Source organism: Eucalyptus grandis, chromosome 10, assembly GCF_016545825.1.
Source record: "Eucalyptus grandis isolate ANBG69807.140 chromosome 10, ASM1654582v1, whole genome shotgun sequence".
In the NCBI taxonomy this organism is placed as follows: domain Eukaryota; kingdom Viridiplantae; phylum Streptophyta; class Magnoliopsida; order Myrtales; family Myrtaceae; genus Eucalyptus; species Eucalyptus grandis.
Window position 1 is genome coordinate 22,604,331 of NC_052621.1, and position 14,979 is coordinate 22,619,309.

A 14,979-nucleotide genomic window follows, 5' to 3' on the forward strand; every position below is an offset into this window, starting at 1 on the left:
ACGACGCAGACCTACCCAAGCTCGAAAATGATCGCGGGATTGGTTTTTCCCGCACAAATTTGGACACCAAATTAAGTTCAATAGAACCACCAAGGTGATTGACCTTATTAGTGATAAGGGAGGTGACATCGCGGTCCTCTATTTGTGCATTATTATTTTCTCTTCTTAAATTTCTTTGCAAATAATGTTAATGTGATTGTCGTTCAACTTTTTAAGCCACGCAAGCACCATGGCTCACGAAATAAAAAAATGAATTTTCCTTGCATAACAGTTTTTTTGAGCTATCTTTAAAATAATATTGTGTGGATTACAAATTTTTTAAGGGGTGGACCTCACGATAATTTCTAATTATTTGTTATTTATTTTTTGTGATAAAAAACAAATTGTTATTTTACAGTATATTATGGATAATCACATAAGTATTTCTCTATAAAAATCCGCTGTCGTGCTTAACTGCCGCATCAGTATTTTATCAATGTTTTCAATCGTAGGATCAACGTAATAATAAATATATATATATATATATTTTTTTTTTGGTATATTACTAAGCAATAACGAAAAGAGGGAGTTTTTTTTTGGTCAAAAAGAGAGAGAGAGTTTTTTTTTTTTTTTTTTGGAGTATGGTATAGTTGAGTGCGACACGTTTGCTCACATTATTTCGGTAAAATACAACGGCTCCCGCAAGGACCCCGGGCATCGAAAGAGAGTGTGTCTCTGCTGTAAGCGCGCTCCATGAACGCATCGTTCGCGAGCAAGAGGCTCTCTCGAGCTCTGCTCGCCGCCGCATCCTCCTCCGCTCCCCGCTCGTCGGCGGCGGCGGCGGCGGCGGCGGCGGCGATGACTCCCGCGCCGTCGCTTTCGCACCCGCTGCCTTCGTCATCTTCCGAGATCGACGGCACAGCCAGGTCTCTCTTTCGCTCCCCGTGGTCCGTCCTCCAGCAACGCGGCGTCAAGGTCCGCGGATCCGACGTAAGTTCCCCTTTTTCTCCCACGCGCATTGCGCACGCTAGCGAGAACACTCGTTCGGCAGATGACTTGACGCGCTAGCTCGGCTTGCGTAGTTCCCGTCCTGCTGGGTCGGCGTCGGAATTCGCGATACTTTCGGTTCATTCGATGCACGAAGAGTTTCGCGCAATGGTTTTTTTTTTTTTTTTTTTTGGTTGCGTGAAAGCCTAATTGAGGTCTTGTAATGCTCGGGGCGTCTTGCTTTCAGCTTTTCATTCTTTGAAATGTGCGGCCGTGAGTTGTGGGGATAAGAGGTGGGAGAGTGTGTGATGTGTTTGATTTTATGCTCCATCCAGTGGAGATGCGGATAGAGGTTCCTGGGTAGTTACGTGTACGGCCTTGCTGTTTGGATAATTCTTCTGTGGATAAATTGTTCTTGTTCTCAAGGATTTCTCTGTGCTGGCTGCACTGTGGTCATTGGTCGAATTTCGTGCTCTGGATATGCTTACTAACAAGATTAGTGAGTCGACCGTCTCTTTAAATGGGTTCGTAGGTTTTGCTTTAGAGGGTGAGTCTCTGGTTGCTGAACTTGACATTTCACGTCTCGAAATTTGAGATAATTAGATTCGAGATACGGCAGGATAAGTTTGGTGTGACTGTAAGAGATTCTGCCAAATATTAGGATACGGATATTCAGCAAACATTAAACGGCATACAGGGCAGCCAGTTTGATGAGTATCAGCTGTCTCATAATTGGACTTGACTATAAAGTAGTTAATGAGGATTGCACATTGAGTGTGTTTATCGGATTGTTCAGTTTGGTATTTTTCATACAGTCATATATTTATTAATTTCTCGCATCTTAAATATTGCAGGTAAGACCTGGCAATGTTGTTGACAGAAAAGGTTGCATCGTGATTGTGTGGAACTATTCTAGCTTCACTTTTTGTTTAGCTTTTACTTACTGATGGACCTCACTCATCTCTGTACATTGATGTGTATTTCAGGTCGTCTCTACGAGGTTGGTTCAGGTTATTCATTGTATATTGCCCGCTAAACATGTCTAAACATGATAACTTCTCTAAAATTGTTACATGCATTTTTTAGGTTGTGAAAGCTGATCATAACCAACAGGGCCGAGGATCTGCCATGATACAGGTATTATAACAAATGTCTATGCTTCTGCAACATGCTTTGACAATTGATTTGGACTATTGTGGCGTTTTTCTGGCATCAATTGTTTTAAGTTAGGGTGTTTTCATTTCACATTGAATCAACAATTTGGAAAATACTTTTCTAATATTGATCACTTGTATCTCTTACAAAAATTAATGAATAATATCTTCATCATCAACAAAAATTTTAGGCATAACTTTGTTTTTTATAAAGAATGTTTTTTCCTTTGAATAGTATTTCTAAATGATATAGAAAATCGATTTTAGGAAATATATTAACAAATATGAAACAAACGCACTGTTTACATTTTACCTCTGTTCTTCCATGGCCATCTCAACCCCTTATGATTTAATTTGTCTTGGTCAACCAATTATTTTATTTCGTCCAAGTTTGGTCGAAAATTCTAGCTCTGGCTTCTAATCTGACATTCTGAGGACTGTGGGTTTACAACATCTTTTCTCTATAACAGAAGTTCAAAAGTGAATTACATGTCTCCTCTTCGTCTAACTTAAAGTGATAGAAAGATAGCTTGTGATTTTTGAGTGCCAGAAGCGAGAGAAAAGGAGTATACAAAGTATTCTAGCCTTACCCATAAGTCAAATTTGCTCGTTATATGCCACGGGCTTCGAGTGGGTGGGGAACTATGACTCTGAGCCAAATTGAGGAAAAAATACAACTTCAGGAGGTCGACTGTGACCTTTTAAAATGTAGAGGTTGACTAAAGCACTCCATAACAAAGGGCAATACTTGATTAGCTCAGTTGCTTATTAAGGTTGCTCTACAAGAGGGAAAAATTACTGTTAGTGAAATGTTTGAGATTTTGTTCTGAGAATTTTATCCAAAATTAGTTTAAAATTGTTTTGCCATTAATGACTTGGGGTACGTGGAACATTTGATCAAGTGGCATAGAACTTATAGGTCAGATTGATGTTATATTGTGCTTGCTAGTGATGCAGGACCATTGGGTTATTGGTTTTGCAATCCTAAAACCCTGACTTTCATTTAAAGTTGCTTAAGCAAATGAACAAACACGCGTGTATCTTGAGTGGATTTTGGTGGGGAAGGAGAAATTAGCATGGCTACATCTTCACCATTGAGCTAGGACAGATCTAGGTTGCAACAAAGAATTTCGTTGTCACATGGACACTGAGAATCACCTGGAAGAAGACTTGTACTGGATTATTCTGTTTTGCAAAGAAAGTTGACATCATTTGACAGTATGTGCCAAAAATGCTGCTGTTGTTTGGTGCAAGTTGATTAACCCAAGGGAAAATTAGACAAGGATTGTTAGAGCTAGCTTCAAGTTGGAGAACTATTAGGTGGATGTATATTCTTGTATGTAACTTTGAGAAGACTCTGTCTTTTCCCCTCGTGTTTAGTTTAAAACCTTATTTCCCTTCTCTCTGGTGCCCAAGGCTTTCTACTTTTCAGTCTTAAACTCTTTATGGTAGATATTATACCGATCAACCAATTTTGCAATAACCATTGTTGTTTCCACAATATCTTTACCTGCTTGAATGAAAGTAGTGTACTCTTTTTTGTTGCTATTTTGAAGATCCTGAATGCCTGGTTTCAGTATAATATCTTTATGTTCATTCTCTACAAGTCAGTTTATGTCATTTTCTTCTTTGTTGTTTTTGAGTTTGCACTATATCGATTGCTTGTCCTAGGTGGAGCTCCGTGATGTTGAGAGTGGAAATAAAGTGAATGCACGGTTTAATACAGATGAATCTGTTGAAAGTACGCATCCATCTTCCCCTTCCTTTCATACACCTATGAGCCTAACTTTGAGAGATTACAGAAGTTTTTAACGTAGAAATGTTTGGGTTTTGATGTGGATCACATCAATCTATTGTTTTAGCTTCCGTTTTGTGGTCTTGTGGAGTCTTGAGTGAATTTGACAGTGCTTTTATAAGGATGTTCTACTGCAGAAGTTCTGATTAAGAAGCGACCTTTGGGTGCTTTTGCAGCCTATACTCACTTCTCTTCTTCATATATGAAAGTTTCTTCAGACCTCAGTGGTTTTTAACCTTAAAAGCCTATTAATAAAAAAATTGTTTTTAGTATTGGAGAAACAAATTTAGTCTTGAAAAAATTATATTGTGTTCTATTGTACTCCTAAAAGATAAGCACCTAATGGCATTACTTTTCAAACACTTTATTGAACACCTTCAGTGCAGCATCTTTAGGATTTTCTAACAAAATGCCCTTTACAACTACCTCACGAGTACACAATGCTGTAAAGCCCAATAACTCCACCGCTAAATGTTAGAGCAAACCCAAGAAAGCTTTAAATCTACTTAATCACCTATGTTATTCATCAGCCTCAACTCTGATCTTGCATTTGAAGATGGATTTGTTCCCCCGTAGTTGTTCCATTGTTGAACAGATTGAGTTATGGGAGGATTCTTTTTCATAGTTAAAACCACGAAATCAAATCTATTAGAGTATGATGCCATCACATTTGTCCTAGTTGGGCTGATCGCAAATCATTTTAGTCTTGCCTTGTCAGATCACTTCAAATGGAGAAATGATCAAATTATCAATCACCTAAGCTGTTCGTCAGCCATAACTCTGATCTTACATTTGAACATGCATTTGGAACCCTGGAGTTGTTTCATTGTTGAACAGTTTGACCTATATGAGGATTCTTTTCCATAGTTAATCATGTGACTGAATCTCTTTAGAGTACTTTGCCATCAAGAGATAGACGTGATCACCAAGATTAGTCTTAATCGGCTGATTGCAAGCCGTTTTAATTTTACCTTCTCAGAAAACTCTAAATATACAAAAGGAGAAGAATGAACTCTTATTGTTGAATGCACTTATAATAATATGAAGTAATTTTCTCTCTATCTTTCATCCGACCCAGAGGTATTTGTCGAGGAGAAGTCCTTTACATGCATGTGCACGATGGGGGATGAAGTCGCCTTAATAGAGTAAGCAACACAACCCCCAACAACCACCCCTCTCCCCCTCCTTTCTTTCCAGTAAAAGGCTAGGTTTTCACCTTGTATATGCCGCATGTAATTTCATTTATTATCAGCCCTCAGACATTTGAGCAAGTGGATGTGAAAAGGGATTTGTTTGGAAAAGCTGGTGTTTACCTGAAAGGTATGTAGAATATTACCTTCTCTGTTTGCTTTGAGAATATTGGAAGGAATCAAATTAATGATAACATAGGGAATTTTTTCCCTTGCTTTCTCAATAAAGTTGGTGGGAAAGAGGAAAAATGGGGGATAACCAATTCCCCTGGGCCCTTGGTCTCCCAAAATAGGAGGAAATGAAAGGAAAATTCTGCCAACTACCTCTTATGTTGTCTACACACGTGAATTGGTAGAGCCTTGCTTAGTCCATTTTCTTACTTTATTTCCCTCCACGTCTTCAAATATACTCAAACAAGATGGGGAAATTACAGTTTCTATTCACTTCTTTTTATTCCATGCTACTTAATTTATAACTGATGTTGGCGTGATATGTTTCACTGACAGAGGAAATGAAGGTCATGTTGCGGTTCTTTGACGATACACCATTATCAGGATCAGTTCCCAAGCGTGTGATATGCACTGTTGTGGATACTCCACCTCCTTTGAAAGGGGTTTCAGCTACACCTGCGTACGTTCGGTTTAACAGCTCTATCCTTTACTTTTGTTCCTTGTTGTCTTGTATATGCTATATTAACTATGTAACTTGTTTCAGTCTTGGACAAGATTTTTCTCATGCATATCCTGGAAACACTACTACATGTATATGCTGCTAGTGGCTTTGAGACTGTGATCTTTTTATGTTAATTACAAAAAAGAAAAACCCTGACTAGGTTATATTTAAGAAAGATGACCAGTGGAAAAGAACAGTCCAATGAGTGTGTCAAGAACTGAGGGAAATAGAATGATTATGTTTAAATGTTACATCCATTTATGAAATCTGAGGAAAATTAACAAATATTGCCTTTCAGCAACAATGTCTTCCAAGGTTATCCTTTTCTATTATGCAGATGTCAAGTTTTAGGTCAGTGTTACTTTGATTGGGTTGCGTGGCTTGTGTGCCATGCATCTCACTGCAAGTTACAATCTTCTCTTCAGAACATCCTATAAAATTACATTCATGCTGTTGACTATTTATTTCTTCATTTCGTAATGGTGACTCTTGCTAGCTTTGCTTATGACACATGTGGTAGTGCTGAATTGTCAATTTTTCCTTCATGAGAACTATAAAAAGAATTCTGGCAAGTGCCACCTGACCAGCATGCTTCAGTTTTTTTAATTCCAACACTCATTGGGTGCTTGGTGACTTGGATTTTGTAGAGTTTATGCTGATCCATTCTTTCAAGACTTTTTAATGGCATATATTCTTTCTATCATTGGTTTTTTGCCCTGTTGATAATGGCTCTGGCTGAGTATAAAAATGTTTTCATATGCAGGGAGAAAAGGGCTTTACTGGACAATGGTCTGACGGTGAAAGTGAGTGAGATAACCTTCTTCTTGTATTCTTTTCAACAAATGAGCTACACAAGATGGTTCTATTTTTAATTTCCTGTAGTACGTTCATGATGTAAAGTATTCTGTTTCGATGCTTTTAAATTGATAAATATCCTATCCAATGTGGTAATTATTTGCTTGCATGGCAACAAATTTGTGTGAGCAGTAAATAGTGCTCACTGCACATGCACCTGGAAATTTTGACAAACTCTAGATAAGCAATTACCTAAACCGAACTATTACACTGCAGTGCCAAGAGAATAAAATACTGATTCTATGAAAGGAAGATGATGGTTATGGTCATCGGGGATGGCTTGACAATTTCATCAAAGTAGGAAATACATGTCTAAACTTCAAAAGAAATTGTTCTGGCATCCAAAGGAATGGGGAGCAACCAAAGCAGGGAAATTCCTGGCATGCAGCTGCTGAAAGGTGTCATTGATTGCAAGTATCCTGTTATGCTCATTGATCAAACCAAACATAATTGGTTCTGTAGGCTCCCTGAATATTTCCAAAGCCTTCATTTTTCATGAAATTGAGTTTCTGAGCTTTCCAGCATCAATTCTTGAGTTAGCCATCATCTGTTCAAGCTATTGTCTGTTATCTTCCTGGGAATTTGTATGAATGCTGCTGAGGTACTTTAAGAATGCAGAGACTGATTGCTGTGTACTGGGACAATTTTGTGCACATTTACAGGTACCACCTTTCATTGAAAGTGGTGAAGCTATACTTGTCAATACAGAGGAGGATGCTTATATGAGCAGGTAAGTCTAGATATTCGTTGTTGTAATTTGAAACTTGAAATCACTTTCACCACTTATGTTTTGCTTGATTAGAAACAACCTCCTGGTTCAAATATATACAACCACACAGTCGCTAGAAATGTTGATGTGTGGTTTATTTACAGGGCAAAGGAATGAGTGGAGGATATTGGAGGTTACGTTCTTGGCTGTCTCCAAATAAAGTTTAAAGCAAGCAAACTCTTTTTGAGATTTTGAAAGTTAGAAGGCCGACAAATATATTCTGAGGATGAACTTCTCTATCGACATGGTGATGGTTCAGAGTTCACGACGCAGTCTTATGAATTTATATTGTTTGTTGAATTAACCTTGGTCTTGAATGTATCCAGAGTTTTTCAAGTTGAGGAATGCTGCTTTTCTGAACAATAACTTATGCTCGAAATATTTACCTGGAGAGCGCGAAACATGATCTTTATGAGATCCAAATAGTGAAAAGGTGTGCTACTGCATTACATGAAGTGATCTTTACTGTTTATTATTACTAGTATTTAACATTCAGTGCTTTGCGCAGCAAAACTGATTTGTTATAAACATGAATAACCAATACAAAGCATCAAAGTTGCATAGTCCTAGTCGGGAATTAAGAAGATATTCTTCTTTTCTAGGGAGTTTCAATCTTTATGGTCACATTCACAAATATAGTTTTGATTACTTATCATTAGTAATCAAAGTTTTGAGATCATTAGTAACGTTAATTATATGATATGTGATAAAATATAAGAGAAGTTAATATCTATTGAATGATAATATTTACAACTTAGTTAAACAATTACAATTTTGGGAGACGTACGGTTAACATGGGCAGAAAATAAGCCATATTAGTATGCTTTATATGCGGGTGAAATCATGTTTCTAGTGTAGATAATTGTTAGGTCCATTGCCAATGCCAATGTAGCAAAGTTTTCTACATGTGAACCATTGGATGTTTGACATGTGTACTTGAAAATAATAATACAACCGAATTCTTTCACACGTCAATTATCCAACACGTCAATTATCCAATAGTGAATGTGTAAATCAATTATTATACCGATGGTTAACCTAATAAAAATCTGTTTAGTATGGGTTATATTCACCTTGGTAAAATGCAAGAAAATTAATGATATAATAAATTTGCCTAATTTTCTTTCTGATTAACTTCAATTTCTTCTCCAAAAGGTTTCAAATCTATTGAAATCCTCAATGCTACATAGAGGGAGCATGTTAGGCATAATTTTTCCATCCTTGGTTAGATTGAAGTATCTATGACTGAGTTAAAGCTTGTAACAATGTCTATATCAAGTATTTAAATATATATCCTTAGCCTAATAATTGGATTTATTTTTGCGTGCTTTGAACTTAATTACATTAATTCATTTAACTAAATAATCTTTTTCACCGAAGTAATATCGTTCAAAACGAAATTAAGTGCAATTCTTTTCATCTAAAAGTTTTCATTTAAGGGGACTTGTAAATCACTTCGTAGTTGCCTGGAACTTCACAAGCAATTGGATTTCTTTCATCATGGTTTTTGAGCAAAGTCAGCATGTTTTGGTAAGTTTCTTCTTGTCATTGGTTGTGTGTAACATGTTGAGATGAATAGACAATTCCCACACACGATCATATCTCTAATTAGCTCATTAGACTGCCGCCACAAGCCAGGTCGTTTGTTCACCAGCAGAGTCCTCCCTTGCAAGAACACTTAACACTGTTATAAAACAAAAACATACAGAAAGAGATGGGACTGAGAGTTGTTGTGTGGGTCTAGCCTTCTATAGAGATAGCCAGAAAAAGGATTAATACCATAAAAAAACCCTAAATTGATATACTTATAATAAATTTACTCTAATCTAATTTTTTTATCACAAAAAAATCTCAAAATCAGTATATTTGTGATATATTTACCCTCTTTTAGTTTCCGTTAAATTTTATTATCAAATTGCTAAATTGGATAACACATGGCAATTGATGAGTATATCAGTTCAAGATTTTACTATTTATTTGTCATAAGTGTACCAATTTATAGTTTTTCGTAATATTAATTTAATTTAATGAAAACTAATGAAGGGTAAAATTATTGCAAATGTAATAATTTGGATTTTTTAATGGTAAAAAAATTTGTTATGGATAAATTTATCATAAATGTATCAGTTGGGGTTTTTGGTGATCAAAAAATTAATTTAAAATAAATTTGTCATAAATGTATAAGTCTAGAATTTTTCATGATATTAACCCGATAAAAAAGAATCTTTTAGTTCCTTTTCTTAATTCAAGACAGAATATGTTTGTTTAATTGGTAATATCTAAATCAGCAGAGTTGCTTCTGGGAAAGATCAAAACAAAAGGTGAATATGAGTTAGGGTGAGATCTTGTTATTTGCGTGCACAATATTAGAATTACTAAGCTGACATTATGCTCTTGTTATTGAGGTTGTCCAACTAGTTCAACTTTGGTTACTTGACGGCCAGCTGAAAGCAATGTAGTTCGAAGAGATCGCTTGGTTACGTTTTCTTCAATTGACAAACACCATCAGTCAAACCAAAATCAAATCCACAATTTGCCCATCGATCTTGTGCTTCACTGTTGTGAAAACCTGAAGGATTCTAACTTTAGTACGGCCATATGTTTGCGACATCAAGATTAATCATCGATTTCACCATTCTTAAAAGGCTTATCTCGGTAACTTTTCCAAAATATTTGCTTGGTTATCCAATTAACAGCAAAGGCAAGTACATTAGTCCCAAAAAACCAGAAGGAAAGCCAATTCCACATTCCAGCCGAAACAGAGAGTACACGTATTATTTGCCTTTGACAATCCTTCCGCAACTTCTTAAATATCTCGACATCGCTATTACAAAATCAAGTTCCTCCTGTTTCTATCGCACCCTAAGATTACTAGTATGATCAATATGAAAGAGAATAAACGACCAAAACTCGGGTCGCGCTGCAAATGTTTCAGAACAAGCCGGTTGACATGATCCTCCATGTATGAAATCCATCAAAAATTCCATCCCCACTCCCCCAGACAACACTGCTACAGGCTACAGCCCTACCTTCTTTTCCAGCTTTTGAATCTGATTTAGGAATATCCATGTCATCTGCAGTAAGGAAAATTCAGTCGTCACATTTGGCTAAAATTTAAGTCTCTCATTATAGTATCACTGGTAACCATTCCTTTGCTCTTATTGTCTCTATCTTGATATTTTATTTTTTGTTGGGTGAAAGAGGGAGGAAGGGCATACCATGACATGAGGTGCAATTCTGACACAGTAAATGGGAAATCCAGTGTAAAATTTCAGTAGTCCACCCGATTTCAGGGTTTTCAGAGCGCAATCGAGAGAGCCAGTGTATGGATACTTCCCTTCAGCATCAGGTTGCATTTTCTGAATTTGAGTTTTTACATAATCGAAAGGTAAACTACAAGCTGAGGCAAAGAACCCTGAAACAGTACTCGCCCCTGCAACCGCATTCAAGGAGGCCAAATCATACACCAAAGGAAGCAGTAACACAAATAATAGTAGTAAAAGTAACCAGTGATAATCGCACATGACTTGAGAAACTCAGCATTCAGCCAAATAGGTCTACCATTCTACAGTACCAATTCAGAGATAGAACACAGAAGTGTCATAAATCATGTCCAAGAAATGCAGAGCAAATACTTATGTTTTTGAGACATAGACTCCAACATACTCACATCTCCACATAATTCATGTCCAACAGAGGTTGACATTAAATGCATTTGGCATTGAGCAAAAAAACGCAGGTCACAAATTGATCTCACCTAACACAGTTGCAGCTTCGCCGAAACCAAGAGAATCCCTGAAAAGCTCAACACTTTGGTCATAAGACGCAAGCATTCCCATGTTCAATGCCATTGCTCTTACAACAGTGGGGCCAGCACCTTTCCAGAGTGCCAGGACTCCCTCGTCAGCAATTATTCTGTAGAGGGCATGGAAAGCGTTTTTGTAATTTCGGCGCTGAGCAGGTGGCAAAGTTGCATCAGCTTGCATGCGGATAAGAGCTAAATCTGCAGGGTTGCCAACACAAGCTCCAATAGCACCAGCCGTTAACCCACACAAGGCCTTCTGATATAGGGGTAGGGGCTTCCCGTCATTGGCTTCAATTGCTTTGGCCGTCAAAATTCTGTAGAAAATTTTAAAGTGGAAAATTTTCATCCTGAAGAACATAATTTCAAAGTCTTTCATGCAGAGCCTAAAATATGCATTTCACTTAACCACATGTTCATGTAAAAAGAAAAGCTGAAAGTCTGTAATTTAATTCTCTTAACAAGCAAGAGGCAGCTAAAGAACAAGCCATATAAAACAAAGAATTCTAAAAGCACCTCAACCAAAAATGCATTTCACTTAACCACTCAACATGTCAAAGACACTCACTTGAATGATCCAAGTCGAGCTGTGGTGTATGTTGCTTGCCTGAGCAGCCCTGCGGACAGTCCCTGATCAAATTCAGATATTAGACATTAGACAAACCCAAAGAGAAATGGCTACTTGTTCCGTCCAGTGGAGGATTCCCAACTGCATCTTTAGCTGAATATATCATTGCAAAAGTTAAGCTGCATGCATTATGATCATGCTCAACATGGGCTGACTCTCAATGGCAACAACCAACAATATACTCACTGGTTATCTTAACCGGTCATTCCTCGAAGCTAACCAACGGATTTAGTATTTCTTTGACATCTCTACTTATTAATCTAGCCCATTTTTTTCTTTCCTGGAAGAAAGAAAACACCGTGAAGATTGCATGAAGTTCGATCACGGAAGCATAGATTTTTCTCATAAAGATCCATCATTTAAAAATGGCATGTTGAAGCTTCAAAAAGTAAGGAGAAACGTTACCTTATAGAAAGCACCAAGACCCTCCTCCTTAAGCATGTTTTTGGTCACCTGAGTAGCTGATCCCTGACCCAACTGTATCCTCACCTACACTCCACGACGCAACGTGCCATCAAAACCCAGAACCACGAATCCCGACTCTAGACCATCAAAACCCAGAACCCAATTTCGGCCGAACAAGGAGAAAGCCTTGCACGAAATCAAAAGGGACCGGAGAGGGACGAAAAATGAAGTGACCGGTCGGAGCCGAACGCGTCCTGAGCTAACTGAGGAGCGACCTAGAAACAGAGAGAGAGAGCTAGAGCGAATTTTACCTTGACCATGTCGATGGGTTGGACGACGCAGGTGGCGAGCATGCCGGAGGCGCCTCCGTTGACGAAAGGCTTGACGGCGGACCACGCGCCGGCTGGTTTGGGCTTCTTCTGGTCTCCCATTTCTCTCTCGCTGATGGTGAAGAAGGCCCGGCGCCCGACACAGAGAGAGAGAGAGAGAGAGAGCTGTGCTGACGGAGTGGCAGAGAGAGGGAGAAGAGTGGCAAAACTTCAAGTACGAGACAGAATCTCCCGCAATGCTGCCGTCACCTTATTGAACATGGGAGAGAGTTATGGACACGTCGCTTGAGTTGCAGTGACACGCTTGCAAATCTATGGACTTTTATTACTATTTTTTGCTTGTAAAGTGGCGCTGTTTTAACATGTATCTTTATAATATTCTATCGTCAAAATAACATGCGTGAGCTTCCTTTATTGAAACTACGTACAAATCGTCGGTTCACGATTTTTTTTTTTTTTTTTTTTGAGAATTGGCTTGATTGAAAATCTTTATTTTTGAATCTCCTCCAACTCGGGGTTATCTTGATATTTTCTTATCGAAATTGTACCACGGATGGTTACGACTTTATGCTTTTAGCTGAATAACCATGTGGCAATGTGGACACCGTAGTTCTACGGCCATCACAATCTTTTCCCTTGAAAGGATGATTCTTAAGTAGTTTTCTTTCGGCTTCTTTATCTCTGAGAAATCTTTTTCTTTCTGGTATGAAAATGGTTTAGATGGAGGGGAGGTTACCCATGCCAAGACCAGAGATGCTGCAGGCCTAAAAGGTTTTATGGTGACTTTGCATATTCTCTATCAAAAAGGACTATTAGCAACGGGAATTGAACCGAGGCATCGTGCGAAGCATCTATCATTTTCAACTGAGCCAATCTATTTTGGAACAAATGAGAAACCTTAATTTCATAACTGTTTTTAGGGGCGATTGGTTTCAGGACAAGGGGATCTGGAACCTAAAATATATCCTATTAGAACTAGTTTGTAGTTTTTAGACTTTGACACTTATCTTATTTGCCTTGGAAGCTACCCTTTTTTCAAGTTCGATTGTAGGGTCTACTTAGATATTGGTTTCTTATTTTTTTTTTTTTGCTTCATTTAAGAAAAAAAAAAATAGTAGTTTCAACAAAATAGAATGAAGAACGAAGGGCTCAAAGTAAAATATTAAAAAATTAAATAAATAAAAGTTAAGTTCAGTTAACAAATATAAATTATCTTCTTCCAACTTCATAAATAGGTCCTAACTATTGATTTTCGAGAGGGTGGGTTCAATAAGTAGTACCTAGAACCAACTTGCACACTACCAATCCAAACGTATTTTCTTTGGAATTGGAAATCGGACATGTTTTTGCAACCAATTTAATCCAATTTAAGGGTAGAACTGGAATTGTTGCATAGTCCTAGCCATTATGGCTATGAACTTGAATGGCATGATCGTATCGAGTTCCTTCCACTGAGAACCGAACCTATTGCATAACCCTAGTTGTTGTGGCTATGAACTTGAACGGCATGATTGCATAGGAAAGAATCCTCCCTTCCAGTTTTATCACATCCAGCAAAGTAAATGTCTCATATATTTTAACTGTGGTAAAACTTTAGTTTTCAATTCGATTTTAATCTTTTTCTATACTAATGATCATTGTGACATTATCAATAGACTAATTGTCCGATTCAAGTTCAATGACTTTCGCAACAAAACGATGCTATGACAAGATTTTTCTATTCGCCGCCATAAGTAACGATCACACTTCCAGATGTCTTTAGAGTTCGGTCTAGAACTCAGAAAGACAAAATTATTGTCTCCTGCTACACATTTTTTTTCACGAGTAATATAAATTTTGCATAAGCAACTTTATCCACGTTAATCCTCAAATTCAACCGCAGATGAAGTCTCTTGTAAAACTTCCTCTATATTGACAGTGCACGGATTGTTTTTCGTTACCTTTGTTGCGGGAAAAAAATCATGAACTTATTGCATTGCTACCAATTTAGTCATAAACTTTTTAATTGAACCAATTTAATTCTAAACATTTTCATATCAATATCAATTTAATTCATCTAGCTAATTTTGGTTAGCTGGCGCTAATGTGGACACCAATCAATGGCTAAACGCTAACGTGAATTTTTTAATATTTTTTATTTTTTTATTAATATTTTCTTTTCTTTTCCTTCCCTTTTCACTTTTCTTCCTCCTCGAATTGTCTTGAACTGTCCTTGTGGAAGGCTCGTTGGCCACTGGCCAAGGGCCATCGATAAGATGACTTTGCCCAAATCTAGGCAAGGCCTACTTTGCCCTAGCCTTGCCACAAGCCAAGGTGGCCTTGTTTGCTACTGGTGAGGCCATGGCGGCCTTCACCCAAGCCGTAGGGGCCCTAGGTGAGGCCGAGTGAGGGCGCGGCCCCGTCGACAATCAAG

General features: G+C 37.8%; 2 protein-coding genes across 3 annotated transcripts; one reads left to right on the forward strand and one right to left on the reverse strand.

Annotated features, from left to right (window-relative positions):
* The first annotated feature begins 671 nt into the window (after positions 1 to 671).
* On the forward strand, positions 672 to 7,857 carry LOC104422288 (elongation factor P). 2 transcript variants are annotated; one of them, XM_010034565.3, is made up of 11 exons: positions 673 to 969; positions 1,821 to 1,851; positions 1,953 to 1,966; positions 2,053 to 2,103; positions 3,792 to 3,861; positions 4,994 to 5,060; positions 5,168 to 5,235; positions 5,613 to 5,736; positions 6,542 to 6,581; positions 7,296 to 7,363; positions 7,507 to 7,857. In XM_010034565.3, the coding sequence occupies exons 1-11, from the start codon at positions 733 to 735 to the stop codon at positions 7,517 to 7,519; spliced, it is 783 nt and encodes a 260-aa protein (XP_010032867.2). In that variant the 5' UTR covers positions 673 to 732; the 3' UTR covers positions 7,520 to 7,857. The 2 variants fall into 2 exon arrangements, with proteins under 2 accessions (XP_039159920.1, XP_010032867.2); XM_039303986.1 differs by lacking the exons at positions 4,994 to 5,060; positions 5,168 to 5,235 and having other exon boundaries at positions 672 to 969.
* Positions 7,858 to 10,129: 2,272 nt separating this feature from the next.
* LOC104422289 (mitochondrial dicarboxylate/tricarboxylate transporter DTC) lies at positions 10,130 to 12,804 on the reverse strand. The gene is made up of 6 exons (XM_010034567.3): positions 12,549 to 12,804; positions 12,238 to 12,321; positions 11,773 to 11,834; positions 11,160 to 11,521; positions 10,621 to 10,835; positions 10,130 to 10,476 (listed from the first exon to the last, which is right to left on the reverse strand). The coding sequence occupies exons 1-6, from the start codon at positions 12,666 to 12,668 to the stop codon at positions 10,420 to 10,422; spliced, it is 900 nt and encodes a 299-aa protein (XP_010032869.2). The 5' UTR covers positions 12,669 to 12,804; the 3' UTR covers positions 10,130 to 10,419.
* Positions 12,805 to 14,979: the final 2,175 nt, after the last annotated feature.

Excerpts from the sequence above, each read along its gene's own strand:
- LOC104422288 (XM_010034565.3), top strand. The coding sequence starts at position 733 with ATGAACGCATCGTTCGCGAGCAAGAGGCTCTCTCGAGCTCTGCTCGCC. Across the intron at positions 970-1,820 it reads TCAAGGTCCGCGGATCCGAC|GTAAGACCTGGCAATGTTGT; the intron begins GTAAGTTCCCCT and ends TAAATATTGCAG. Across the intron at positions 3,862-4,993 it reads TACAGATGAATCTGTTGAAA|AGGTATTTGTCGAGGAGAAG; the intron begins GTACGCATCCAT and ends CATCCGACCCAG.
- LOC104422289 (XM_010034567.3), bottom strand. The coding sequence starts at position 12,668 with ATGGGAGACCAGAAGAAGCCCAAACCAGCCGGCGCGTGGTCCGCCGTC. Across the intron at positions 12,322-12,548 it reads AACCCATCGACATGGTCAAG|GTGAGGATACAGTTGGGTCA; the intron begins GTAAAATTCGCT and ends CGTGGAGTGTAG. Across the intron at positions 11,522-11,772 it reads GCTCGACTTGGATCATTCAA|AATTTTGACGGCCAAAGCAA; the intron begins GTGAGTGTCTTT and ends AATTTTCTACAG.